Raw genomic sequence first — 27,768 nt, 5'->3', positions numbered from 1 at the left:
CTCCAAACCCTGTCTATCCTTTAGGATTCAGCCCTTTCTTCCTAAATTAGTCTATATTTTTTACAGACGAAAAGAAATCATTTCTGCTTTTGACCTTGCATGATGATTTTGTCTCTTTCTCTTATTAGACTCATTACTCTTGCTTTGAGCTTTTAGTTATTTATATACGTCTTACCTCCTAGGCTGTAAGTTCCTCGAAGGAAAGGTTTCATCTCTATGGTTCTTCATGAACTAAAGGTTCATCTCTATCTACCAAGTAGAACATCCTTTTCACTCACTAAGCATTTGTGAAATGCATGAATGAGTGAATGAACTGAGCAGAAGGGCAGCACGGTCTAGACAGGGGTTCTTAACCTCAGCTGACCCAAGATTGCCTTTTTTTTTAAACAAATATTTTTCAATCCTTCCTTTATTGTTTGGAAACAATTATATAATCTACCTACACAGAGGAAGTTTAAGCAAATCAAAATGTCCTAATTACAGCAGAAAGGAGAAATAAAAGAAGATGATTTCTGATGAAAAATAATGTGAATTTCTACATAGAAATGCTTGGTTGCAACCACAGAACAGGACGGCATTGTCCCATGTTTGCACTTTCTTATAATGAATACATTTGGGTTTAAGACAGCATTCAATTCAACACTGTTGACACTCTCTTCCTTATACTTGCTAATTTTAAAGAAGGGGCAAACCAGTCAAGTGCGGTGAACGTGAGAGCTTCACAGGACAGCGCCGCAGCAGCACCGTGCTGGGAACTCGGGGCTGAAGAGCAGCACGGCGGGCTGGCTTTGCAAAATGATGAACAACTCTTGGTGAGGTTCCAACAAGACAAAGTACATCTTTCTCAGTTTAGCTGCACTTCTGGAAAATTCGCTATTATGGATACGGTACAAAAATACCTTGCTGATATGTCAAGTAGAGTTAGGTCTTAGATTCAGGTAATTATAAACAGGTTTTTCATCTACATGAATATCTGGTAAGACATTTGCAAGTCATATGGCACAGGGAGCATTTCTGTTGTGTGTGACTGTCTTGTACATTGCAGAAAGTCTAGCATCCTTGGCCCCTAACAAATTTTTGCATTACCACCATCTCCCCAAAAAGTTGTATCAACTAAAAATGCCTACATACATTTCCGAAACACCTGTTACAGGACAGAGCCAGGCAAGTGGAGAATCGGTAAAGGAAACAAGCTTAGGAGTCATAAAATGTGAATTTGAATTCAATTCCTGCTACACATAGTAGCACTGGGCAAGCCACTTATCCCCTTAGTTGACTCATCTGTAAAAAGGAGGTGCATAGGGGCCGGCCCGATGGTGCAGTGGTTAAGTTCACACGTTCCGCTTCTCGACAGCCCGGGGTTCGCTGGTTCGGATCCCCGGTGAGGACATGGCACTGCTTGGCAAAAGCCATGCTGTGGTAGGCGTCCCACATACAAAGTAGAGGAAGATGGGCATGGATGTTAGCTCAGGGCCGGTCTTCCTCAGCAAAAAGGGGAGGATTAGCAGTAGTTAGCTTAGGACTAATCTTCCTCAAAAACAAAAAAAAACAAAAACAACAAAAACAACAACAAAAAATAAAGGAGGTGTGGGTAATAAAAATCTCCAAGAATTGTTGGGTGTCAAATGAGACAGGAGACACGAAAGCTTGTAATAAGCCTGCTCACAGGCCAGTCATTATCTAATCCAGTGTTGTGAGAGTCCTGTATACTGTTTCAATGGCTCCCAGGATGACAGGGACGTCACACAGACCCCCAGGCCCCAGCATCCTCCTCTACAGCCCCTTCATCCTCCGCCCTGTCTCCTCCTCTAGGACCAGTTTCCCTTCCTCTACTTCAGCTACTCTCCCCAAACCCTGCTCAGAACATCCAATTAGAACTAAAGGAAGTCCAGTCCTATTTTTGAGGAGACGCAAATAAGGTGACATCTGGTTTTCACTGAAGAATAAATTAGTAAACCATCCCGGAAATTTAAGTGCAGTCATTGCATTTAAAACGCCATTACCCCTCTATTATAAGGGACAATATTCAATCCTGGGCCACTCTCCACTCTCCCCTGCTAAGCCCTAGTTATTCTGTGCATGTTTGCTGACTCTTAATCACTAAGTCAATCTATTTTTTGTGTAGTAAGTATCACTGAGGACCTACTATGTGGGAGTCATTGTGCTAACTGGATGGATATCAGCGACGAACAAATAGATCCGGTCTTGTTCACGTGTGTTTATAGAGGTGCTCAATAAATATTTCCTGAAGGGGAGAATGAATGAACACACACATCTTTCTCTTATAGACATCTGCGCATTTAGAAATATGGTTTTCTCTTCCCTGATTTGCTTATTTGGTCCTCCCCAACCCACTCCTTCACTGCCAAGTCAGTGTGCTCTTTTCTGTGAAAACCTTTCTGAATATTCTAGGCAAAGCTCGGTCTCGAGCCCCTAGGAACTGACCACTCCATTCACACCTGTGTCTCAGCAGCTCTCAGTCCACTGTAAATCCAGAAGAAGTGGGCTCTACCAGACACTGAATCTGCTGGGGCCGTGATCGCTGACTTCCCAGCCTCCAGAACTGTGAGAAATAAATGATTGTTGTTTACAAGCCCCTATTTTATGGTATTTTTGTTAGAGCAGCCCAAGTAGACTAAGACGGGTATGTTACTATTAGTAATATCTTACTAACATCAAGGATACTGGACCAGACTGCCCGGGTTTGAATCTCAGCTATGCCACTTATTAGCTGTGTGACTTACAGTATTCGGACCTCAGTGTTCTCATCTGTACAGTGGTGATAATAACAGCACTGACTTCATGGAACTGTTGTAATATAATTAGAAGGGTGCATACAGTAGGGCCAGATCAGTGTTGGCTGAACCAAATGAAGAAGCAAAATCTACATGTGATTGCGGCAGCAAGATGTAGGATCATCTTGAAAAGTTGATGCAAACCACTGCCCTCTTTCTGAAAAACAGATGTATCTTTAGGATCCTGAAATATTTATGATTTTTTTATGGCATAAAATTATAACAATTCTAAGGAATAAAATTACAAATGAGGAGAGAAGAGAGACAATGAGTTTCTTTGGAAAGACACAGGATTCTGAGTTAGATGGTCTATTCTGAGCCTACAGCCAAGTCAGGGACACTCCCAGAATCTTAGTTCCCTTATCTGCGAAATGAAGACGACATCACTCCTGCCTCGGTGTCCACTGGTCTGATCCGGAGATCTGGTAACATACTGATATAAAACCATTACTACCCCTAATTTGCTATTGCTCCCACTATTACCAATAACGCGTTTACATATGACATTTCCTGCATTTCCACTGATCCCTTTGACATATCAGCAATACCTGGGTATTTGAAAATACGAACAGCTTTCAGGATTGATTTATTCCCTGAAACATGCTAATAATAAAATAATAAAACAAAATTTACTCATATAAGGATTGGAATCAAGAACGCTTTGAAATTCAAGACAAGGTGTAAATTGCTGCAAAGGGTCTCTTTAATTGGGATCAAAACATTTTTGACAGCTTTTGGATTTTAAAATTCTAGCTATTGTCACGTTCTGCAAATGTTTCTTTTCTTGGTTTGAAAAAAAAAATGCAGTCAGGCTTGAGCAGGAATATAGACACGATAAACAAGGAAGATTTGTCATTCCAAATGACAAACACCCTGTTCTCCATTTCTCCGATATGTAGGACAGACACTTCACTGGGACGCCTATCCTGCACAATCCCGTCAGCCCCTGCTGGGCAGTGACAAAGTTTAGTAAACTGTTCCTGGAGGTTTTGAAAAACCTCCATTTCTCTGAAGATAAATCACATCCATAGGGATGACTTTAAGAGAGAAATAGAACCTTAAAACTAGTCTCAGTAATCAACTTAGATGCGACTTTGTCCAACACTGCATCCTCTACTTGACTGCCTTCTACAATTTCCCCATCATATGGTTGTTGCTTGAATACTCCTAGTGATGGTAAGCTCATTTGCACAGAAGGTGGTTCCATCTAACTGTTGAGCAGCTCTGAGTGGTAGAAAATTTTTATTCATGAACTAAAACTGCTTCTTAGAAACTTCTATCACCTGGTCTCTCTTCTATTCCTTAAGTCACACAGACCAAGTCAGCTTCTTATTCTACTATACAAACTTTTGGAGAGATGAGCCCTATAATATGGGGTGCTCTGCCCCCTATTGTCTCTACTTCAGGCTTAAACAGTTCAGTCCTCTCTGCCAGTTTTCCCCAGACCTGTGTTGAGGTATAGCAACAAGCCAAGGCTGTAGAAGCCGGAGGCTACAGAAGCCTAACGCTCATCAAACAGAACTGGAGTAGACTAAGCAGACAGAAATCGCTTAACTCTGCCTTCATCCTGATTCTCCACTATGGATCTCACATTTTTTTCCACAAAGCCAAATGGCTTTGGGCCGAAATGATGATTTTACTGTTGTTCTCTTTGTGTCCAGCTAAAGAATAAAAGAGAGCATTACAAAGTGTGGTAGTATCATTCTGTGGGGCCAGTTTGGCGACCCTTGAATGAAGATTTAGATGAAGGTAAAGAGCAGAAACTGCCTCTTCTCATTAGTTAAAATTCGGTGATTAGGACTTTCATTGTCTGGGCACAGCTTATTCGATGGTGGGGTACATGATGGGAGAGCAAGGCCACAAAACATGGCCCCTGGGACAAGATAAAGCGTCATACTCTGCCTCACTCCTGTCCCTTTGGTTATGCCAGCAGTCATGGTGATGGGCAGGCATGGAATTGGGAGGAGACTAGAGCTGATGACATCATATTGGGGCATAGAAATCATTGTGAAAGGCTTGATCCACATTACTTGGCTCCCTACCATAAAGGATACTAAGGGATCAATAATCTCCCCCAAGTTTCTACAAGCCTGTGTGTTACCCAGGACCCCAAGAGGATGCATCTGTGTTGAGAAGTGTTGGCTCAGCACAGTTTCCAGTCTCCCAGCTGCCCTGGTCCCCCCCAGGATATCTTTTGATTTGTTTGTAATCTTTTAATCTTTTTTTTTTTAAGTTTGGCTCTGAGCTAACATCTGTTGCCAGTCTTCTCTCTCTTTTTTAAAATTTCTTCTTCCCAAAGTCCCCCAGGACATGGTTGTATATTCTAGTTGTAGGTCCTTCTGGTCGTGCTATGTGGCACGCCACCTCAGCATGGCTTGATGAGCGGTGCCATGTCCGCATCCAGGATCTGAACTGGCAAAACCCTGGGTTGCAGAAGCAGAGCGTGTGAACTTAACCACACGGCCATGGGGCTAGCCCCCTGTTTGTAATCTTTTTAAAATGTGAAGTTCAAAACTGAGCTCAGGTCTCCAAACTATAGTCTGCCCAGGAAACGGAAAAACTTCCCCGGGTTTAGAAATCATACTTTTTTTTTCTTTTTTTGAGGAAGATCAGCCCTGAGCTAACATCTGCCAATCCTCTTTTTGCTGAGGAAGCCTGGCCCTGAGCTAACATCCGTGCCCATCTTCCTCTACTTTATATGTGGGATGCCTACCACAGCATGGCTTGCCAAGTGGTGCCATGTCTGCACCCAGGATCCGAACCAGCAAACCCGGGGCCACTGAAGCGGAACGTGCACACTTAACCGCTGTGCCACCGGGCCGGCCCCAAGAAATCATACTTTTGTTAAGGCAGAAGATGCTCACATTAGGCTCTTAATCTCACTACGTTCAAGCTCCTTTACTACACATGCTTGTGGCCTCATTCTGAACTCCCTTCCACCAGGGTATCCCCAGGTAGACCCACCTTTCTCTACACAGAGAGGTCAACCGCAATGATTTTTGACTCAGGCCCACTGGAGGCGTATTCCCAGTTCTGCTGCCTACATGCTGGGTGGACTTGGGAAAGTCATTTATCCTGAGAGAGCATTTGCTTAATCACGGTTAAGCAAAAAGACTCATGAGCCAAACTGCCTGGGTTCTGATCCCGTCTCCACCACCACTTACTCTCAGCAAGTTACATATACTTTTCTCTCCTCAATATCTTCAGCTACAAAATGGAGATAATACTACTATCTACTTCACAGCGCTGTTGGGAGGATTGGATGAATTGGCACTTATCAAGGGCTTACAACAAGGTCTGGCACATATTACGTGCTCAATGAAATAACTATTATTATTATCTCACAAGACTCTTGTGAAGACAAATCTGAATAATGTGTATAAAGTGACTAATGTGTTCCTAGCAGATAGTAGTTAATAAATGGGAGTTATTATTACTAGTTATTTTTCATTGTGGTAAAATATACGTCACGTCCAATTTACCATTCTAACCATTTTAAGCATACAGTTCGGTGGCATAAAGTACATTCACAGTGTTGTGCAGTCATCACAGCCAGCCACCACTAGCACTGTTTTCCTCTTCTCAAACTTTCACTCTGTGCTCATTAAACACTAACCCTTCATTGCCCCTCCTGCCAGGCCATGGCAACCAGTGGTCTACCTTCCTTCTCTATGAATTTGACTCCTCTAGATACCTCATATAAATGGAATGTTACAGAATTTGTCTTTTTGTGATTGGTATATTTCACTTTGTACAATGTCTTCAAGGTTCATCCATGTTGTGGCATATGTCAGAATTTCCTTTTTATTGCTGGATAGTATTCCATCGTATGCGTACACTGTATCTCGTTTATCCATTCATCCATTGATGGACACTTGGGTTGTTTCCACCTTTTGGCTATTGGGAACAATGCGCTATGAACATGGGTGTACCAGTATCTGTTCTGTTACTAGTTATTTGGGAGTAACTTTTCTTCAAGAAAACCCATTTTTACTGTTAAATTATCATCCTACTACCCATATGGTGTTCTAATATGAGTCAAACAAAGAGGAGAAAACAATAATGCAAAACATCTAATGTTAAGTAACTTGGCTAACTGAGTATTATTTATATAGTGGTTGATAAATTATCTTGTGAACTTCAAAGGAGGTGATATATGTGGAGGTGTTTTATAAGCTGTAAAGCACTGAATAAATAAAAGGAAAAACATGTCCATCTGACTCTCACTCTCTTGACGAAACAGATCATAGAATGTTTTCCTGTTTTTCCTTTACCTTCAATGAACAGGACCGACAATGTCAGGCAAGCCCTGGGGATAAATCTAGGAGCTAATTGCCGCTGGGAGGTTGATGAAAACACAAATCACTTCTTTGGTGGGTTCAGCAAACATATCAGCCCTTACATTTCCTGGTCAGGCAGCAACAGATATTTCCGAGATTGAAAATTCCATTTATTCTTTTTGATTACAGCAGTCGCAAGGTGCCGCAAGTTCAACTTAAGAGAGTCTGGATGCTTTGACCGAGTCAAAAGACCTCCATGTGTCTCCCTCTAGGACAGATGTCATTAAAGTTGCCAGCACACAAAGAAATTTAACTTAAACAGTCACATTACCCACTGCTCTTCAAAGTTCATCAATCTCCCATTAGATTACCAGAACTACGTGACACTTTTATCACAATTACACTATAAGAAACACGGTGCAGTCACACTGCGGCCAAGTCAGGGAAGAGCCTCCCTTTGATGGACGGTCATAGCTGATCAAGTTTGTCAGTTGCTTTATGTGTTTTTATGCTTGTTTGATATTCCTGCCCAGAGAGTAGAGGCTTTTAAGGGCACATCTGTCAATGGATTCAATTTCACAATGCCATGTGGCTCTTTTACTTACCCCTGTCTTCTCATCAAAGATTTTGATTCCTCCAAAGGAGATGGTTAAAAAGATTTTCTGTTTGTGTTCTCCTTTGGAACGAGCGCCAGCAACAACGCCCTGTTGAAAGGAAGGACATGGTTTTTACTTTAGTGTTTTCATTTGAAAATTCCCTGTGGTCCCAAAGGCATGTCAGATACCATCAACCAATGCCACCAATCGTGCACACTCCTTTCCCTTCACCCGTTCCATGCTTCCCTACCAGATGTGCTTGCGTCTTCTTGATGTAGAGTAATACATATCCTAGCTGTTCTAACGTTGTATAAATAGGTATGTGAACATCAATTCATTTGACTAGCCAAGATTTATAGAACACCTTTGTGCCTAGAAATTTGGTTCAGAATTGGTGATCTCCAGATAAACACAATATGGCTCTTTTACTAATATCTGTGCTGGGTTTTGTATTAGATATGATTTTAATCTATTCAATAAGGCTACACCACTGAATATATTCCTAAATCTGATTTTATTTTTATATTTCTGGAAAAAGTTTTCATATGAATCAATTTTAGAGATTAGACAGAAAATAAAACTAGTGCCAAACTGCATGTCTCAATTTTGTTTGGAAAAATATGATTGTCATAGTTATATGCCTATGGTTTGGAATTTTCACCCACAGACATTTGTATTTTCCCCTACTCTTTTCCCTATCATTCCTGTCCTCTTGAGGAAAGTACCTACCAAACGCTTTCCACTTATCAGGACTTTGTTTCCCCACTTTTCCAAACTTTTTATAAACTTAAGATATATATATGAGTCAATTAAAAGGTCAATGTCACAAAAGGTGAGGATGTTACTCTGATCAGTGCTTGGTCCCTAGGGCCCAGGACAGTCCCTGGAGGGCAGAGGGAACTCAGTAAATTATTGCTATATGGCTATGCCATCCAGAGTCCCCAAAGTTGATATGATTAAGTGAAGAGTAAAGACACTTGCTTTTTAAATTAGCCTCTGGGGCAGCCCATTACAGGTAAGCATGGGCTTCGTGTTAGGGTACCGCTCAGAGGGTAAGGCCATGTCAGCGATTCACACTCCAGGGCTCTTGCTGACTCTGCATTAGGCATTTCAGGGCTCAGCCCTTCATCACTGCGAGCCTCCAGAGACGTCAAGATGAAGCCCAACTCTCTGCAGTTATGGCTCTGGGCTTTTAGGAGCAGAACGGTCTAAAATAATAATGATTTCATATTTCCAGGAGATAAAAGCAGTTTGTGCTGTTCTCAGAACAGCACGTGCTGTACGTCAGTCTCAGAGAATGACCGCATTGTTAGACAGCAATGGGTGTGACCAGAAGGCAGAAGGAAGGGGCATTCTCTGGAGGCCGTTGGACTACCCTCCCTTTGGGTATTGGAAATTTTCTGTGGAATCAGAACATCAGGATTATACTCCTGGCTCTCTGTGATCTTGGACAAATTACTAAATCTCTCCATTCCACTTCCTCAAGTGTAAGTACCTTTCTTGCATGCTTGAGAGAATTCAATGAAAATCTGTGTTAAGTACCGAGCACAATGCTTGGTACACTGTAAGGATGGAATAAAAATTCATTTCTTCTAGTACGTGAATGATTGTGCCTTAAAGCCTGTGGTCCAATTCCTGTGTGGCTACATCCTAGTAGGAAATTCACTCCCTCATGAGGCGCCCATTCATTCTCAAGCATCTCCCACACACTCACAGACTTACGGAATGTTAGAGGCAGAGAAAACCTTAAAACTAAACTAATCAGTCCAAATTTCCCAACTGACAGATGAGAAAAATGATGCCCAGAAGGCTGGGAGGACAGTCTCGAGGTGGTGCAGAGGGTTGGTAAAAAGCTGAGACTACAACTCCGCCCGCTAGACTCCTGGTGCAGGAGCAGGTCTTGTCCTGCCCACTGTGTCCTCCTCCTGGCTGGCCGAGTCTCTCACTGTAACCCGACCCAGAGGGCACTAGCTTTCAGCTCCTCAGGGCTGCCATACATTGACATAAGACACCTCCTCCAATGACCACCCTCTGAAGAGTTAAAGAGAGTGACTCCCCTCCAAAGCTGAGTCTTCTGTCTCTTTACCTTCCTCCCCCCATTCAAAGCCTTCCAGATTCCATTGTGCTGCCTGCTTTCCCATCGATGCACTGTGGGATGTTTTTAATGAGATGGGGGAATGGGCAATGTATGTCTTTGCAATCCCAGGGGTAATTGCTATTTCTGTTCAATGCCACCCTATCACCCACCTCCTCTGATCCCTTAAGCCAAGGTACCACACCCTCCCTGCTGAACTGCAATCCATCCTTTCTCCCTGCTTTGTTTCTCCTCGTGGCGCTGACCACCATCTGACGTGTTATATATGCATTTGTTGACTGTCTGCCTTTGCCCAGTAGAACGAAAGCTCAATCACGCATGGGACTTTGTTTTATTTGCTCTATGTGCCCGGTGCCCAGAACAGGGCTGGGCATAAAGCAGGCATGCAGAAAGGTGAACTGACTTTCCTTCACCCGATAGTGGACAAGCCAGACTTCGGACCTAGGACAATTTGACTTTGAAATCTGTGTTCTCGGCTGGAGTAAGAGTAAAGTAATTTATGCTGCCATCCCTCCACACCCTAACCTCCAGCCGCAGGCATCCAGACACACAGAAAAGAGAGAAGAAGAAGTAGCCCCATCACAAACAGAAGGATTGGAAGGACTGTGTCACAGGGGAGAATTGCCCTCCTCCTTGTTTCCTGGGTGAGAACATCACAGAACATGGAGGGGAAAGGGTGGCACCTTTGGTCAGGAAGACTAGCTTCAACGTCTCCATCTCCGAAACGGTCCTAACAGCCTCTGGCTCTTAGAACTACTGCAACATCCGACAGCAATAATTCCTGGCACATAGTAGTGCTGGCTAGATAATGCCCCCCCTTGCTTCCTGGTTCCGGGTAGCCATCAAAGAGCTCCCTGGGAGAGTACGGCTACATATAACAGAGGATGGAAAGAGAAACATGCAGGTTCCAGGAGCATTTCTGCTTGGGGCTGCTAATGGTAGCTTGACAAATGAAAGAGAGAAGGACTATTCACATGGTGCTATCTTCAGGGAAATAAAACTCAAATTTTATCAAGCACATTTCTCCTGTGAGACAGGACCCTGAGTCCAGCTCTGAGAAACTGCACTAAGTCCAAGCAAGCCTGCCACCGGACAGCACGGCTCAGGGTCTCCTCTCCCCACAGGATTATTCATGGCTGTCACGCAGAACTAACGAAGTCCAGGAGACAGCTCTGCTTGGGGAGGTGGATGATGTGGACGTAGGCGTCATGTGGAGCTCTGTGCCTAATATTAGCCATCTCACCTAGTAAGTCACTGTGGGAAACCTGGGAATTAGAGAGTCAAACATTTCTGGGATACCTACTACATGCTAGAAGCTCTCTTGGATGTCCTAGAATTTAGCCCATACCGCAACCCCGGGGAGTAAGAATTCTCTCTCTCTTACTCTGCATATGAGGAAACAAGGTCAGGAGTCAAGTGACCTGCCCACACCTCAAGGAACTAATAAGACAGAGCGGGAATTCAGCAGTGATCTTTCAGATTCCAATACTGCGGTTCCTTCTGCTGTAATGATCTCTAACAGCCTTTTTGGGAAGCATAGATAAAAAAAACCCGACTACATAATATACTACAGATATGTCAAAAATGTTCTGAAAATAGCTAGGTGGAACTACCAGCTCCCAGACTCAGGAGTGAAGAGGAACTCTAAAATGGGAGTAATCATATTCCTTACCTTATAAGAGTGTTGGGCCATTTAAAGGAACCGTGCACATACTGCACTTGGCACTGTATGCAGCTTGCAGGGGGAGCTCAATAAATAACAGTGGCCATTATTACTAGCAGTCATATTGGTATTATTAAGCAACACCACATGCTAGGCATTCTGTGAAATGATTGACACAGGCATCTCTAAGGAAGGCACAGCACACAGAGGCAGTGTCTTGATGGAGGAACTGAGACACAGACGGGGTCAGGGGTGTCAGGCAGGACTGACAGGCTGCCCTGTCCAGCTCAGGGGTTGCTGTGAGAATCAGATAAGGCCTTTCCAGGAAAGGGCCTTAAGAAACCTCACCAGCATGGTGCACGCACATGATGGGATGACCGAGACAGGGACATGGAACAGGCAAAGCACACGTGTCAACACGACAGGCTTCAGGCATGAATGGCTAAAAACCTAGAACGCTATTCCAGAAAGCTCCATGAACTAAACCCAGTCTCCAATCCCAGCCCTACTAGTTACCAGCTGTAGGATCTTTGGGAAAAAAAGAAAAAACTCATCTTAAGTTTCCCTTTTCCCAGTTAAAAAGAGGAATACTAATATCTTTCTCTGCCCTGCTGCGTGCCCAGAGATGGGCCCCTGTGGACTGCATTCTCTGGTCTTCTGAGCTTCCTGCCCTCTGGCTTCTAGTTGGATTCCACCAATGCAAGACACTGGCAGGAGATCAGAGGGTAAAAGGACAGAAAGGTCGGGGTATTTCTTCCCACTTCTTTCTCAGCCTTCATCCTAGTACATCCCTGGCAGTAGCTATATTTTTGCTTGGTGAGGGAGGTGACTTCCTCCTCCATCTCCCTCTCCTGGGTTCCAGTAAATCTCTTCTCCCCAGGGTGGTACAAGCTGCCCACTGTTGCTAGTTTCTGGGTACCTCACCAGCTCTTGTCTGCTACCTTAACCTTGTCTACTCTTTGTAAGTAGCTCCTTCATCAAAATGTCCTCATTTGACTAGCCAGATGTTTCTTATAGGACCCTGACTGACAGATTTAGGGCTCTGTCATTAGCCCTCCAAGCACTGTCTTTGGGAGATCGGACCCTCTCCCATAGCTTCAGCCACCACCATTTTGCCCAATGTCTCTGAAAGCTGACTACTTTGGAAGTCAATGAATAGTGGCTATAGGGTGGTAGCTTACTGGTAGGGGCTTAAAATCTAGTACAGGAACCAAGATAAATTAAATGCAGATACAAAACAGAATATAATTAAGCACTAAACTATTTCTTATCAAACACTTGGCATCTGGAGATCTAAGTTTGAGTTCTGGACTCATCACAGATTAAATGAAGGTTCTGGGGTAAATCCTTCAATCTCTAGAACTTCAGGCTCCTTATTTAGAAAACAGGGCGGCTAACATCTATCTCACAAGATCAGAAGAGATAATATACATGAAAGCGCTTTGCTGACTCTAACTCAAAGTGTGACAACGAGGATGCTTTGCTGGTGGACAGGCCATGGCCCGCTCACGCTCACAGTATGAATCTCCTCTCAACCCTCCATATTCCAAGAGAAAACTCTCCAAAACAGGAAAAAGCACCAGCATCAGTTTCAGAGAGTCTAACAAAGCAAAACAGAATTTTTTTATTTCTCATATGGCCTAACATGAACAAGCAGGCCTTTCTGCAAGGCTAAGAGGCATTTTGTACTTCTCTCTGTCTTCCTTTCCCGGGCAGGTGGCCAAATGGAGAATCGATCATTTATGTTTCTGTGTTTCCTAAAGAAAAACCACTGGGAACTGAAATGTCAACATTCTTCTCAGCAACTTGCAAATAATGAAACACAATTGTCTGGGAACCAAGAACCTCTCAACAAGTTCAGCACATCTGACAGGAGTGTGTTATTGTAGGACAAACTCTTAGGGCTTTGGGGACCTCATGGTTATGAGGGGTGACAGATGGAGTGCTTCACGCAGGTAACACACACGCACACAAGGTCAACAGGCATCACCAGGCCTAGTCCAGCTAGCTTGGCCCAACATTAATCGTGAGGGAGAACCCTCAGGAAGCACAGGCTGTCTCTGGCCTCATACCCACTTAGACATCAGCGCTTCCATGAAGGCAGCAACCAATGACCTGCTCCGTGACAGACGCCTGGTGAATGGCTATCTGCCAGGATGCTTGGGGGAGATGCATCAGCTCTTTTCTCCTCCTCAGCAGACCTGTGGCTCTGGGTGAGAACCAGGTCATGGAGATTTCCTTAATGTCTTTTACTTAATATTTGTCAGGAGCAAATATCCATTTGCATGGCTTCAGCAAGAATCAATCCTTGCCTTAATCCGCATCCTCAACTACGGTGTCTTTGGGGAGGTAGGCCTGGCTCTGCCTGACTGGGCAGTTGGGAGAGAAGCTGAGCATGCGAGGCTCAGTCTCTTCTGGGTTCTCTGTCTGCAATCGGCCCGCTGGTGGAGAAGAGAGGAGGCATTCTGCTCTGACCTCATGCATGAGTCACAGGTCCTGCTCTGGGACAGGGCAGGGGCCGGGGGACCACAGAGGGCTGCAGTTATCCAACTCCCCGATGAACCAACTGGAATAGCCTTTCTCTTTCAAGGATGCTTACTGTGGCTCTGTATCTCATCACATCCTCTATTACAGCATTTATGAGTCATAAAGATGGAATTCAGAATTCTTCCTGGCAGACTCCTTTGTCTATTTATCAATCAGATTTGAACTTGGAGGAAAAAGAGGGCTCACTATTGGACTGCCCTAAAATCTCATAAATTGCTTAATTATTAAAAAAAAAAAGCATACAGTAACCTCTTCCAAGGTTAAAATCTATGAAATCATGACTTTGATGTCTTTTACTCCTTTTTCCAATACACCTTATAATAGATACATAACTATTAAAATGAAGTTTGCTTATGTAACAGCTAAAAAAAGAAAAAGAAAGGAATGGATACACAGATTAGAAAATAAGAGTTTTTTAAAGTGATGATTGCTACAGCCATACTATGGGCAGACAGCATCTGATATGCATGTTAAACTGCTAAGAAAATTCGCATAGTAAAAAAAAATAATCCTTGCGATTTATTAAACATGTATGAAAGAAAAGGTAGTGTAGAGGGGTTTTACAGACATTGTCCCCCTAATACTTTTAGGCACTTGGCCAGCCTTGTTTTTTCCTTTTCCTTTTTTTTTCTTACATTCAAAAAAGTTACACTGACCAAGTTCTGTCCTCAGGGACTCTTCGGAGATATGAAAAAAATGCTTATACTATTAGATGAGGAGAAAAATAGGATAAAACTGCATAAATAGTAATTCTAATTATATTACATATATGTATATAATTCATATAATGTACATAAAAATATAAAGAGAGACTATAAGTTACACACAAAAACACTGACAGTGATTTTCTTTGTGCAATGGGATTGTGGACGACTTCAATTTTGCTCCTCATACTTTTCTATATTTTCAAAATATTTTACAATGAACATCTTGTGAATCCTATAATCAGGAAAATAAATATATGATTTAAATGCATAAGATATTTTGTAGACTTCTTGCTATTTCTTGATTCTTTCCCAATAATTTACATACCTTTTTACAAAAAGAAACAGACTATATGGAGACCAGAATCTGGGGACAAACACTCTTCTTTTTTGTATGTTTTTAAAGGCCATTTAACAATTTTCTTATTTTGTATATTTAATTTTCTTATTTTGTATATTTAAAATTTTTCCAATTTCTTTCTTAGCTTTCTCAATGAAAAGCCTTCTTTAAAGCATTTAAAATCAGAAGCCTCTGGGGCCGGCCCCACGGCCGAGTGGTTAAGTTCACACGCTCTGCTGCAGGCGGCCCAGGGTTTTGCTGGTTCAGATCCTGGGCGCCGACATGGCACCACTAGTCAGGCCACGCTGAGGTGGCGTCCCACATGCCACAACCAGAAGGACTCACAACTGAAATATACAACTGTGTACTAGGGGCACTTGGGGAGAAAAAGCAGAAAAAAAAAAAAGATTGGCAACAGTTGTTAGCTCAGGTGCCAATCTTTAAAAAAAAAAAATCAGAAACCTCTTTGTGATATCTCCAAATCTCAATATTTAGTTACATATCACTTTAAAAAATATTTTCCCTTTATTATAAAGTATTTGACAGACATTAGTAGAAATTATAGAAATTAATAAAATCAACTTTTATCTTAATATAGTATCTTTTGCCATATTTATCATATGGTAAAATATACAAAATTTATTTTAAAATAACAAAGTAGTGAAAATTCATAAAATCTAAGAGACTATGCAGTTTGATGATTTTGTACTTTTATTTTTGCAAGCATTGGACAATGAAGGTAAAATTGAATAAAATGTGATATACTCAAAAACTATAAAACAGGGACTAACAAAACACCTCCACATGGTAGGCACTCAATAAACATTTGCTGAATGATGGAAATCTCTTCCCAATGAACAAATGCATGGATTCATCAGTGAACCAAATCATTTACCAATACACAAATAAATAAAATTTTTTGATCATAATGATTGTAGTCACTTTTTTTCTCAGTCATATTAAACCCGTGACATTTAAAATAAAATGTTTGCACAGCACCTTGAGTTTCATCATGGAATCTTGACATAACTTGTCTCCCCGAGCGGCAGAAACCTCGTCTATCCCGATCAGCTTGGCCTTGTACCGGACCCCGTCACCTTTAAACCTCTTTATCAAAGTGGCTTCGCTGCGATCCTGACCTGAAAACAGAGAAAAGCAAGGTTCAGACACGGAGGGGATCAGGTCCCATTGGCTGTAAATATCCACAGCACTGAGATTCCTTCTCTGGCCTCACCTATGTTCTAGGAAAGTCAAATCATTGGGCCAAGTAGAGAAGAATGGTAGTACTCCTGGATGCAAGTTCTGGCTCTATCTTTTTATGTCACCATCTTGAACCCACCTGGCTCTATCCTTTTAAATGCTGAGTCAGAGGAGCTTGGAAGGTGGTGGTGTAGGAGGATCCTGGACTCATCTCTTGCCACAGACACTACAATCTATAACTACCTGTGGAACAGTTTCCTCCGAGAGAGATGTGTAGAGTGGATAAAACAAACTCCCACAACAAGGGACAACACTGACAGGGGAGGAAGAGGCAGAAATACAGCCCCGCTGCTGAGGGGAAAAAGCCACACCCCAGCCACAGAGCTTCAAGGCTGGGGACAATCTCAGGGGTACGGAGCTTTCCCAGGAGGAGGGGGGGATCTGAGCTCCACAGTAGGCATCCCGGCCCTTAGATTCAGCACGACCAAGACGAGATCCCATAATACCTGGCTTTGTTCCCTTTGAAAACCAATGGGGAATACACCCAGGAAAACTACCGAACTTCAGAGAAAGAAAAACTTGCCCTTAAGGAGCGCACGCACAGATCCACCCCATCTGGAAACCAGCACAGAAACACCAGATAGAAAAGTGCGTAGTCCATTGGTAAGAGACTCACTTACTAAGCTCAGGGCACATCTTGGAGAGGCAGGAGGCGGCTGGGCCCACCCCTGCAGGGACTGAGACACTGGTGGCAGATACTATTAGGATATAGTTCAGTCTCAGTCGTGCTGACACAGAGGCTGGCAGCCACCATTGAATTCCTTCCTCTAGCCTGTTACTGCAGGGAAGGGTCTGCCCCGCCCTCTAGAGGACCTGAGGCAGTCAAGCAGAGCCAGGGCAGCGGTCGCCCCACAGACTGGCCCCACCACTGTGAACCTGTGGGCCTGTAGAGGCGGGGCCTGTGGGCCCTCTGCAGTGGGGAAAGTAGGTCCGAATCAGTGAGGCATGCATGCAGGCCCCTCAGGTGTCTGGGCCCACGGGCAGAAGGACATGTGGGCCCATGGCAGACTTGTGCCACTGGCCATCACAAACAGCCACAAAGGGGATCTGCCTCTCCTTCCAGCACCTGAAACAATCGTGCACTGCCACACCTGGGGCGGGCTCCACCGTCTGCACTCCTGAGGCAGCTGTGTACTGCACGGCAGCACAGGCAGATCTGGGGAGAGGCCTGGCCAGCCAAAAGAGAGCTGACGACAGCTGCACATTGGAGGGAGCGGCACCAGAGGCCTGTAGCAATTGTGAGCCCCTGAGTCTAGCAACGGGCCACACTGGGGGCCTGACTCACTTAACAGCAAAACAGCAGTAGTTGTGTGCTATTATATCTTGCAGCCAGCTGTGGCAGGGCTTGTCTTGCCCAATAAAGTGACTGCAGCAGTCCCACATTGCTGAGCCTTACAACCAGCTGGGCTTGGGGCCAGCCCAGCCTACCTTTGCACCCATAGCAACAGCAACCCTGCCACAACCAAAGGGCACATGCAGCCCATGTGGGGGACGCTTCTTGAACATTTGGCATGGGCGATGAGGGGGAGCACATTGCTGGGCCCCATGACGCATCTCTTACTTGAGGCCACATTTCCAAGATTGGGAGACATAGCTAATCTACCTAATACATAGATATAAGCACAGAGAAGTAGGCAAAATGAGGAGACAAAGGAATATGTTCCAGGGGCCAGCCCTGTAGCTGAGTGATTAAGTTCATCTGCTCTGCTTTGGTGGCCCAGGGTTCACTAGTTCAGATCCTGGGCACAGACCTATGCACTGCTAATCAAGCCATGCTGTGGAGGCATTCCACATGGAAGAATTAGAATGACTTACAACTAGGATATACAACTATTTACTGGGGCTTTGGGGAAAAAAGAAAAAAAAAGGAAAAAAAGAGGAAGATTGTCAACTGATGTTACCTCAGGGCCAATCTTCCTCACCAAAAAAAGCATATCGTTAAAGAAAAAAAAAAGGAATACGTTCCAAATAAGGGAATAGGACAAATCCTCAGGAAAAGAACGAAAGGAAACACGAATAAACAATCTACCTGATAAACAGTATACACCAATAGTTATAAGGATGCTCACTGATCTTGGGAGAAGAATAGATGCACAAATTGAGAACTTCAACAAAGAAGTGGAAAATCTAAAAAAGAACAAATCAGAATTGAAGAATACTATAATGGAAATGAAAAACTCATACAGGGAATCAACAGCAGAGTAGATGACACAGAAGAATGGATCAGCTATCTGGATGCAAGAGAAGAGGACATTACTCAAGATGAACAAAAAAAGAAAAAATAATTTAAAAGAATGATGACAGTCTAAGGGACCTCTGGGACAACATCAAGCATACTAACATCCACATTATAAGTGTCCCAAAAGGAGAAGAGAGACAAAGGGGCAGAGGACTTACTTGAAGAAATAATAGCTGAGAACTTCCCCAGCCTGAAGAAGGAAGCAGACATACAGCTACAGGAAGCATAGAGAGCACCAAACAAGAGGAACCCAAAGAAGTCCACACCAAGAAACATGATAATTAAAATGTCAAGAATTAAAGATAAAGAGAGAATCATAAAAGCTGCTAGAGAAAAGCAACAAGTTACATACGAAGGAAACCCCATAAGGCTATCAGCTGACTTCTCAGCAGAAACCTTACAGGCTAGAAGTGAGTGCCATGATATCTTCAAAATGCTGAGAGGAAAAATATCTACAGCCAAGAATACTCTACCTGGCAAGATAATCATTCAGAATGGAAGGGGACATAAGAGTTTTCCAGACAAGCAAAAACTAAAGGAGTACCACTAAACCAGCCTTACAAGAAATGTTAAAGGGACTTATCTAAGTGGAAAAGAAAAGACCACAAATAGGAATAAGAAAATTATCCAAGAAAAAATATCATCTGTAAAGGCAAATATACAGTAAAAGTAGTGGATCAACCACCTATAAAGCTAGTATGAAGGTCAAAAGACAAAAATATTAAAATTATCTAATTCCATGGTAAGAGGTTAAGAGACACACAAAAATAAAAGAGGTAAAATATGATATCGAAAACACAAAATGTAAGAGAGGGAAGTAAAAGTGTAGGGCTTTTAGCAGAAGACCAAACTTAAGAGACCGTCAACTTAATATAGATTGGTATTTACACAGGTTATCATATATGAACCTCATGGTAATCACAAACCAAAAATCTATAATAAATATACAAAAAATAAAGAGAAAGGAACCCATACATAACAATAAAAAAGCCATCAAACCACAAGGGAAGAGAGCAGGAGAAGAAGAAAGGAACAGAGAGGAAGTACTAAAACACCCAGAAAAAAAGTAACAAAATGGTAATAAGTACATATTTATCAATAGCTACTTTAAATGTCAATGGACTAAATGTTCCAATTAAAAGACACAGAGTGGCTGAATGGATTAAAAAAAAACAAAACAAGACCCATATATTCTTGCTTACAAGAGACATACTTCAGATCTAAAGACACTCATAAACTGAAAGAGAAGGGATGGAAAAAGACACTTCATGCAAATGGAAAAGAAAAGAAAGCTAGGGTAGCAATACTTTTATCAGACAAATAGACTTTAAAACAAAAACTGTAACAAGAGATAAAGAAGGGCATTACATAAAAATAAAGGGAACAATCTAACAAGAGAACATAAAACTTGTAAATATCTATGTGCCCAACATAGGAGTAACTAAATACATAAAGCAATCATTAACAGACATAAAAGGAGAAACTGACAGTAACACAATAGTAGCAGAGCACTTTAACACTCCACTTATCTCAATGGATAGATCATCCAGACAGAAGATCAATAAGGAAACACTGGCCTTAAATGACATATTAGACCAGATGGACTTAGTAGATGTATTCATAAAATTCCACCCAAAAACCCCAGAATACACATTCTTTTCACATGCACATGGAACATTCTCCAGGAGGGATCACATATTAGGCCACAAAACAAGTCTCAATAAATTTAAGAAGACTGAAATAATACTAAGCATCTTTTTGACCACAACAGTATGAAACCAGAAATCAACTACAAGAAGAAAACTGGAAAAGCTATAAATATGTGGCGAGTAAACAAAATGCTACTGAAGAACTGTTGGGCTAACAAAGAAATCAAAGGAAAAATAAAAAAATCTCTGAAGGCAATAGAAAATATGACATACCAAAATTTAGGGGATTAGTATACACAGCAAAAGTGTTACTAAGAGGGAAGCTTATAGCAATACAGGATCACCTTAAGAAAAGAAAAAAGCTCAAATAAACAATCTAACAACACACCTAAAGGAACTAGAAAAAGAAGAACAAATGAAGCTCCAAATCAGAAGAAGGAAGGGAATAATAAGAATCAGAGTGGAAATAAATGAAATAGAGATGAAAAAACAGCAGAAAAATATCAGTGAAACTAAGAGCCAGGTCTTTGAAAAGATACACAAAATTGACAAACTTTTAGCTAGACTTACCAAGAAAAAAGAGAGAGGCTCAAATAAATAAAATCAGACACAAAAGAGGAGAAATTACAACAGACACCACAGAAATACAAAGGATTATCAGAGAATATTATGAAAAGCTATATGGCAACAAATTGGATAATCTAGAAGAAACAGATAAATCTTAGACTTATACAACCTTCCAGAACTGAATCAAGAAAAATTAGAAAATCTGAATAGATAAATCATTAGTAAGGAGGTCAAAAGAGTAATCAAAAAGAAAAGTCCAGGACCGGATGGATTCCCTGGTGAATTCCACAAAACATTCAAAGAAGACTTAATACCTCCCCTTCTCAAACTCTTCCAAAAATTGAAGAGGACAGGACACTTCCTAACTCATCCTAAGAGGCCAATGTTACCCTGATACCAAAACCAGACAAGGACAACACGAAAAAGAAAATTATAGGCCAATATCACTGATGAACATAGACGCAAAAATCCTCAACAAAATACTAGCAAATTGAATACAACAATACATTAAAAGGACCATACACCATCACCAAGTGGTATTTATTTCAGGGATGCAGGGATGGTTCAACATCCACAAATCAATCAATGTAATACACCACATTAACAAAATGAAGAATAAAAATCACACATCATCTCAATATACGCAGAGAAAGCATTTGACAAGACACAGCTTCCATTTATGATAAAAAAAAAAACTCTCAATAAATTGAGTATGCAAGGAAAGCACCTCAACATAATAAAGGCCATAAATGAGAAACCCACAGCCAACATCATACTCAACTGTGAAAAGTTGAAAGCCATCTCTCTAGGAACAGGAACAAGATAAGGATGCCCACTTTTGCCACTCTTATTTAGCACAGTAATGGAAGTCCTAGCCAGGGCAATCAGTCAAGAAAGAGACAAAAGAAAGATCCAAACAGGAAAAGAAGCAATAAAACTGTCACGATTTGCAGATGACATAATTTTATATAAAGAAAATTCTAAAGGATCCACCAAAAAAGTATTAGAAATAATCAACAACTGCAGCAAAGTTGCTGGGTACAAAATCAACACACAAAAATCAGATGTGCTTCTATACACTAACAACAAAATAGCAGAAAGAGAAATTAAGAATACAATCTCACTTACCATCACAACAAAAAGAATAAAATACCTTGGAATAAATTTAACCAAAGAGGTGAAAGACCTGTACACTGAAAACTCTAAAACATTTTTGAAAAAAATCGAAGATACAAAGAAATGGAAAAATATGTCATGCTCATGGATTGGAAGGATTAACATAGTTAAAATGTCCACACTTCCTAAAGCAATCTACAGATTGAATGCAATCGCTATCAAAGTCTCAATAACATTTTTCATGGAAACAGAACAAAGAATCCTAAAATTTATATGGAACAACAAAAGATCCCAAATAGCCAAAGCAATCCTAAGAAAAAAGAACAAAGCTGGAGGTGTCACACTCCCTGATTTCAAAATATACTAACAGGCTACGGTAATCAAAACAGCATGGTATTCGCACAAAAAAGAGACACACAGATCAATGGAACAGAATTGAGAGGCCAGAAAAAAACCCACAAATCTATGAACAGCTAATTTTCAACAAAGGAGACGAGAACACACAGGGAGAAAGGAAAGTCTCTTCAATCAATGGTATTGGGAAAATTGGACAGCCACATGCAAAAGAATGAAAGTAGAACATCATCTTATACCATACACTTATACATATATACACTTATACTCAAAGTGGATTAAAGACGTGAATGTAAGACCTGAAACCATAAAACTCCTGGAAGAAGACATAGGCAGTACACTCTTTGACATCAATCCTAGCAGTATCTTTTTGAATACTGTGTCTCCCCAGGCAAGGGAAACAAAGGAAAAAATAAACAAATGGGACTACATCAAACTAAAAGGCTTCTGTAGAGCAAAGGAAACCATCAACAAAATGAAAACATAACCTAAAAATTGGGAGAAGATACCTGCAAATCATATATACAATAAGAGGTTAATTTCTAAAATATATAAATAATTCATACAACTCAACAACAAAAAGCTAACAATCCAATTAAAAAATGTTCAGAGGAACTGAACAGACATTTTTCCAATGAAGATATACAGATGGCCAACAGGCACATGAAAAGATGTTCAACATCACTAAGTATTAGGGCAATGCAAATCAAAACTACAGTGAGATATCAGAATGGATATGATTAAAAAGACAAGAAATAACAAGTGTTGGAGAGGATGTGGAGAAAAGGGAATCCTCATACACTGCTGGTGGGAGTGCAAACTGGTGCAGCCACCATGGAAAACGGTATGGAGATTCTTCAGAAAATTAAGAACAGAAATACCCCATGATCCAGCCATTCCCGTCTGAGTATTTGTCCAAAGAACACAAAAACGCTAATTTGAAAAGATATATGTGCCCCTATGTTCATTGCAGCATTAGTCATAATAGCCAAGACTTGGAAACAACCTAAGTGCCCATCAGTGGAAGGATAAAGAAGTGGATAAAGAAGATGTGGTATAGACATATAAAGGAATACTAGTCAGCCATAAAACATATGAAATCTTGCCATTTGTGACAACATGGATGGAACTTGAGGATATTACACTAAGCAAAATAAGTGAGACAGAGAAAGCCAAATACCATATGATTTTACTCATATGTGAAAGATAACAACAACAACAGACACATAGACACAGAGATTAGATTGGTGGTTACCAGAGGGGAAGGAGGCGGGGAAGGGGGTGAAAGGAGTAAAAGGGCACATGTGTGTGGGGATGGATGGTAATTAGACTTTGGGTGGTGAACATGATGCAGTCTACACAGAAAATGAAATACAATGGTGTACACCTGAAATTTATATAATGCTGTAAACCAATGTTACCTCAATAAAAAATAAATTAAATCCTGGGGCAAATCACTTTTCCTCTCTGTTCTTCTGTTTTCTTAAGCAGAAAAAAAAAGTTAGGAGTAACCAACCTCAATGGGCATTATGACAGAGAAATCAGACAACATGTGTAAAGTCCCCAATACAGAGTTTGATACACACTATTCAATGATTGATAATACCACGCTCAGCGTTTCTGTCTGACATTCTTGTTAGAATAGTATTAGCACTGAGCCTCTTTGGCCTTCCCGGCATTTAATATGACTTTGGCCAGAGTCCAAGACCCTCCTTACACCCAATTCCATGGGCTGCTTTATAGTGAGACTCCAGAGTAATTGCTTCCTATCAAGTAATGACCCGGGGACAATTATCAAAAAATGGTTTTACAATATCTCCTCTGCTAACTCATGTGTGCACAGAAATAGGCTTCCACACTACTTAGTATGGTCTGCCCATACCTTGTAACAAGCTTTCTCAATAATTATTAACATAGTATTTTGCTAAGATACATCAACCAGAAGTTCCAAAACATCCACATAAAATGAGGACTGTCAAGTTACTGTGAACTGAGTACGTATTTCATGTGAGATGTTTCATGAAATTCATCTTCACTTCCTAACACTCAACCATAGCACTCTTCATAACAACTCAACCATAACCATTTTCCAGATGATAAATATGAAGGTCACAGAATTCAAGTAGCTTGTCCAAGTCCTCACAGCCAGAAAACAGACAAATACACAGGAATTCAAATTTCTAACCTCATCAAACTTTCACCAAGCTAATCACAGGTTGGGGTATTGCACAAATGGTTCTTAAAATCCAGAATGCCCTAGCTTTCTGCTATCCATCTCCCAGAACATTATTAACTTCGACTTCTGATACTTCATCAGGCCTTCCCTCATTGGTCAGAAAGTTAGAGCTGAGGATGTTAGAGATACTCAGCCCATTTCCCTCTGCTTATATGATGAGCAAACTAAAGACTATCCATAATGAGGGGTTGAGAATTATTTGAGGACATGCTTAAAATAGAAAAAAAAACCACCAAAAAACAGCAATAGCTAACCATTGTATAATGCTTTTCTATTGAGAAAACACAACTTGCATTTCACTCATTTATTCATTCATCCCTTACTGAGCATCTCCTCTGTGCCAGATGCTATTATTCACTGGCAACAGATGAATGAGATAGTCTGTGCCCCTAAAAGCTCAAGTTTTTGGGAACTGTAAATAAAAATGTGTAGTGCACTATGCTAGGCATGTAAGAAGGTACAAGCTTTAAAGTCAGACACTCTCCTTTCAAATCATGGCTCCCTCACTTGTAAGCCAATAAAACTGTCTGCTGAGCCTCAGTTTCCTTATCTATTGAATGAAAATTAAATATCTACTTTCAGAGTTACTATGAATCATAACTTAAATGAGATACTAAGTGCAAAGCATGTAATCACATGGTCAGTCTTCTGTAAATGGTAGCTCTCGTCACTATCATCAGCCCAATGAAAGTGGCATGTAGATGTTACAGTGCTGAGGACAGAGGGGCACGGGGCAGAAATGTCTGCAGAGCCAGGCCTGGACCTGCGGTCCCTGACTCCCAGTTGGCGTTCTGTCCACTGCACCCTTGCTGACTCCTAGCGTATTAAAGCTTTTGAATAATATTCCATAAAGCACAATAAGACATGGATAATTAGTCAGAAACTGTAATCAGTGTAAAAATTAAGCCTCAGGATTCTGCGAGGGCAGGTGTCAGAGACTAAGGCTAAGAACAAAGAGAAGAATGTCTGCCATGATACACCCTATACAGACCCCTAGCTAAACAACAGGGCTTATGGCACTACAAGCCACCTCTCCCTGCATAATCACATAGTGTTTCAGGAGCGGCCTATGGCTTGCTCTATTTCTTGGGAAGGGTATCTTATTCTATCACAAATACCATCTCTGCCTCTTCACCAGTGACACAATTTCAGACACTGATGACATCCCTTGCACTATGTGGGACTTCCTGCAAACTTTAATTATGGTAACAATACCAGGTCGCATTTATCATGTCCTGTACAAAGCACATTGGATGCACCCACTTGTTTAGCCCCAGAAACAATCCTAGAGGTAGGTACTATTACTCAGGTTTTATAGATGAGGCTCTACACTGAAGGTCTGAGAAGCCAAGTAACTTGTCCAGACTCACTGAGTGGGACTTGAAGCCAGACAGTCTGATGCCAAAGCCCAGGCTTGTGGTGTGCTTGTGTTTTGTGTTCAAGCCTATTCCCTTAACCACTATGATTAATTGCTTCTCACCTACCCGACTTGCCTAGAAAGCTCCATCTTTACCTTGTACCAAAGCTCATCTGGCCCAAATCTGTGGATACTCAATACACTGGCAGCATTGAAACTCTACTGGGGAGACGGCTTGGAAATGGAAGAAACAGCTTCCATCTCCACATCATGTCCAAAAAATGTGCATGAGTCAGAGACAAAGACGGCCTTAAGAAACATTCGTCAGGGCACAGAGCTCCACTGAGGAGGCAGCTTCAAAGAGGAGGCAGGGCCAGATCAGGTGAACAAGGGCAGAGATTAATAAGAAAATATTAGGCCATCTAGAGGAAAGCAGAGAGTCCAATTTAGATTAGGACCCAGGGCCAACCTAATTTGTATGAAGGGCACTTATGCAGTAGATAATCCAGTTTCTCATTAAATGTTCCACGATTAAAAGGGTAATTTTTCATGAGCACGTCTTGAGCAAGGTCTCAGTTATATTAGTTAAGAAATAAATAACAGATATCAGGGCCATAAGGCTGTCCCATCAGAGGCACATACGATGTGTGTTAGGGAGCGGGTCAGTCTCCACGCATCGTAAGACACTGTGAATCCCCAGCCTATTTTGCTGAAAGCACCACTGACCGTACGCTTCAGGATGGACAAGAGAAAGGCCATGTATTTAAGGAAAGTCATTGACATTGTCACTATTATTGAGCATTTACTATTCCAGTTAGTCACTGTGCCAACAGTTTTACAAGCAATCTCTCATTTATCCTCACGCTGTTTGAATTAGGTTTGGTTATGAGCCCCATTTTATGAAAGAGGACACCAATGCCCAAAGCCAACAGCAAAGCCTCAATTTTTTAGTAACAGCTCTATTGAGAGATAATTCCCATACCATTCGATCCACCCATTTTAAAGTATACAATTGAGTGTTTTTGGTATATTCATAGTATCGTACAATCATTACTGCTAACTAATTTCAGAAGATTTTCATCACCCCCAAAAGAAACCTTGTACCCATTAGCAGTCACTTCCCATCTCCCCCATACCCACGAGCCCTAGGTGACCACTAATCTATTTTCTGTCTCTATGGATTTGCCTATTCTGGAGGCTAATTACATTTCATAGAAATGGAATCATACAATATGTGGTCCTTCGTGGCTGGCCTTCCACTTAGCATCACATTTTCCAGGTTATTCCAAGTTATAGCATGTATCAGTACTTCACTTTTTTTTGTTCTGAATAATATTCCACCGTGTGGATATACCACATCAGTTGGTGGACATTTAGCTTGTTGCCGAAAAGCTATTATGAATAATGCTGCTATAAACATTTGCGTATAAGTTTTCCTGTGGATGAGTGTTTTCAATTCTGTTAGTATTACACCTAGAAGAGGAGTTGACGTGTCATACACTAACTCTATGCTTAATTTTCTGAGGAATTATCAAGCTGTTTTTCCAAAGTGTCTGCCCCAGTTTACAATCACGCCAGCAAAGTATGAGTGTTCCAGCTTCTCTGCCAGATGTTTTTGCCAACATCTCTTATTGTCTGTCTTTTTAACTATTTTTAGCCATCCAAGCTAGTGTCTCGTGATATCTCAACATGGTTTTGTTTCGCGTTTTCCTCAGGACTAACGACGCCGAGCATCTTTTCATGCCCTTACTAACTATTTGGATATGCTCATTGGAGAACTGTCTACTCAAATCCCACAGCCTGAATTTGAACCCAGTTCTTATGCAGAATTTCATGCTTTAACCCTTAGGCTCTGGGTCCTCCTGGGGCCTCACTCCGTACTCTGTTACAGAATTTACTACCTTTCACTTTGTGTCATGGCTATTGGAGCGATGTCTTATGGAGCCTATAGTGAGCGGGCAGACATCTTA

At 41.5% G+C, this 27,768-nt stretch overlaps 1 protein-coding gene across 35 annotated transcripts in view; it reads right to left on the bottom strand.

Moving 5' to 3' along the window:
- DAB1 (DAB adaptor protein 1) overlaps positions 1-27,768 on the bottom strand; it is a 1,091,055-nt gene that overhangs the window by 118,204 nt on the left and 945,083 nt on the right. For all 35 annotated transcript variants that reach the window (XM_070609446.1, XM_070609447.1, XM_070609439.1 and 32 more), the window contains 2 exons: positions 16,020-16,159; positions 7,681-7,779 (listed from right to left, as the gene is read on the bottom strand). In XM_070609446.1, coding sequence (XP_070465547.1) covers positions 7,681-7,779; positions 16,020-16,159 — 239 coding nt within the window. The remainder of the gene's footprint in view (positions 1-7,680; positions 7,780-16,019; positions 16,160-27,768) is intronic.

The sequence above is a fragment of the Equus przewalskii genome, chromosome 2 (genome assembly GCF_037783145.1).
Source record: "Equus przewalskii isolate Varuska chromosome 2, EquPr2, whole genome shotgun sequence".
In the NCBI taxonomy this organism is placed as follows: Eukaryota; Metazoa; Chordata; class Mammalia; order Perissodactyla; family Equidae; genus Equus; species Equus przewalskii.
The sequence above is the reverse complement of the archived record's forward strand: the minus strand, read 5'-3'. Positions and strand labels throughout refer to the sequence as shown.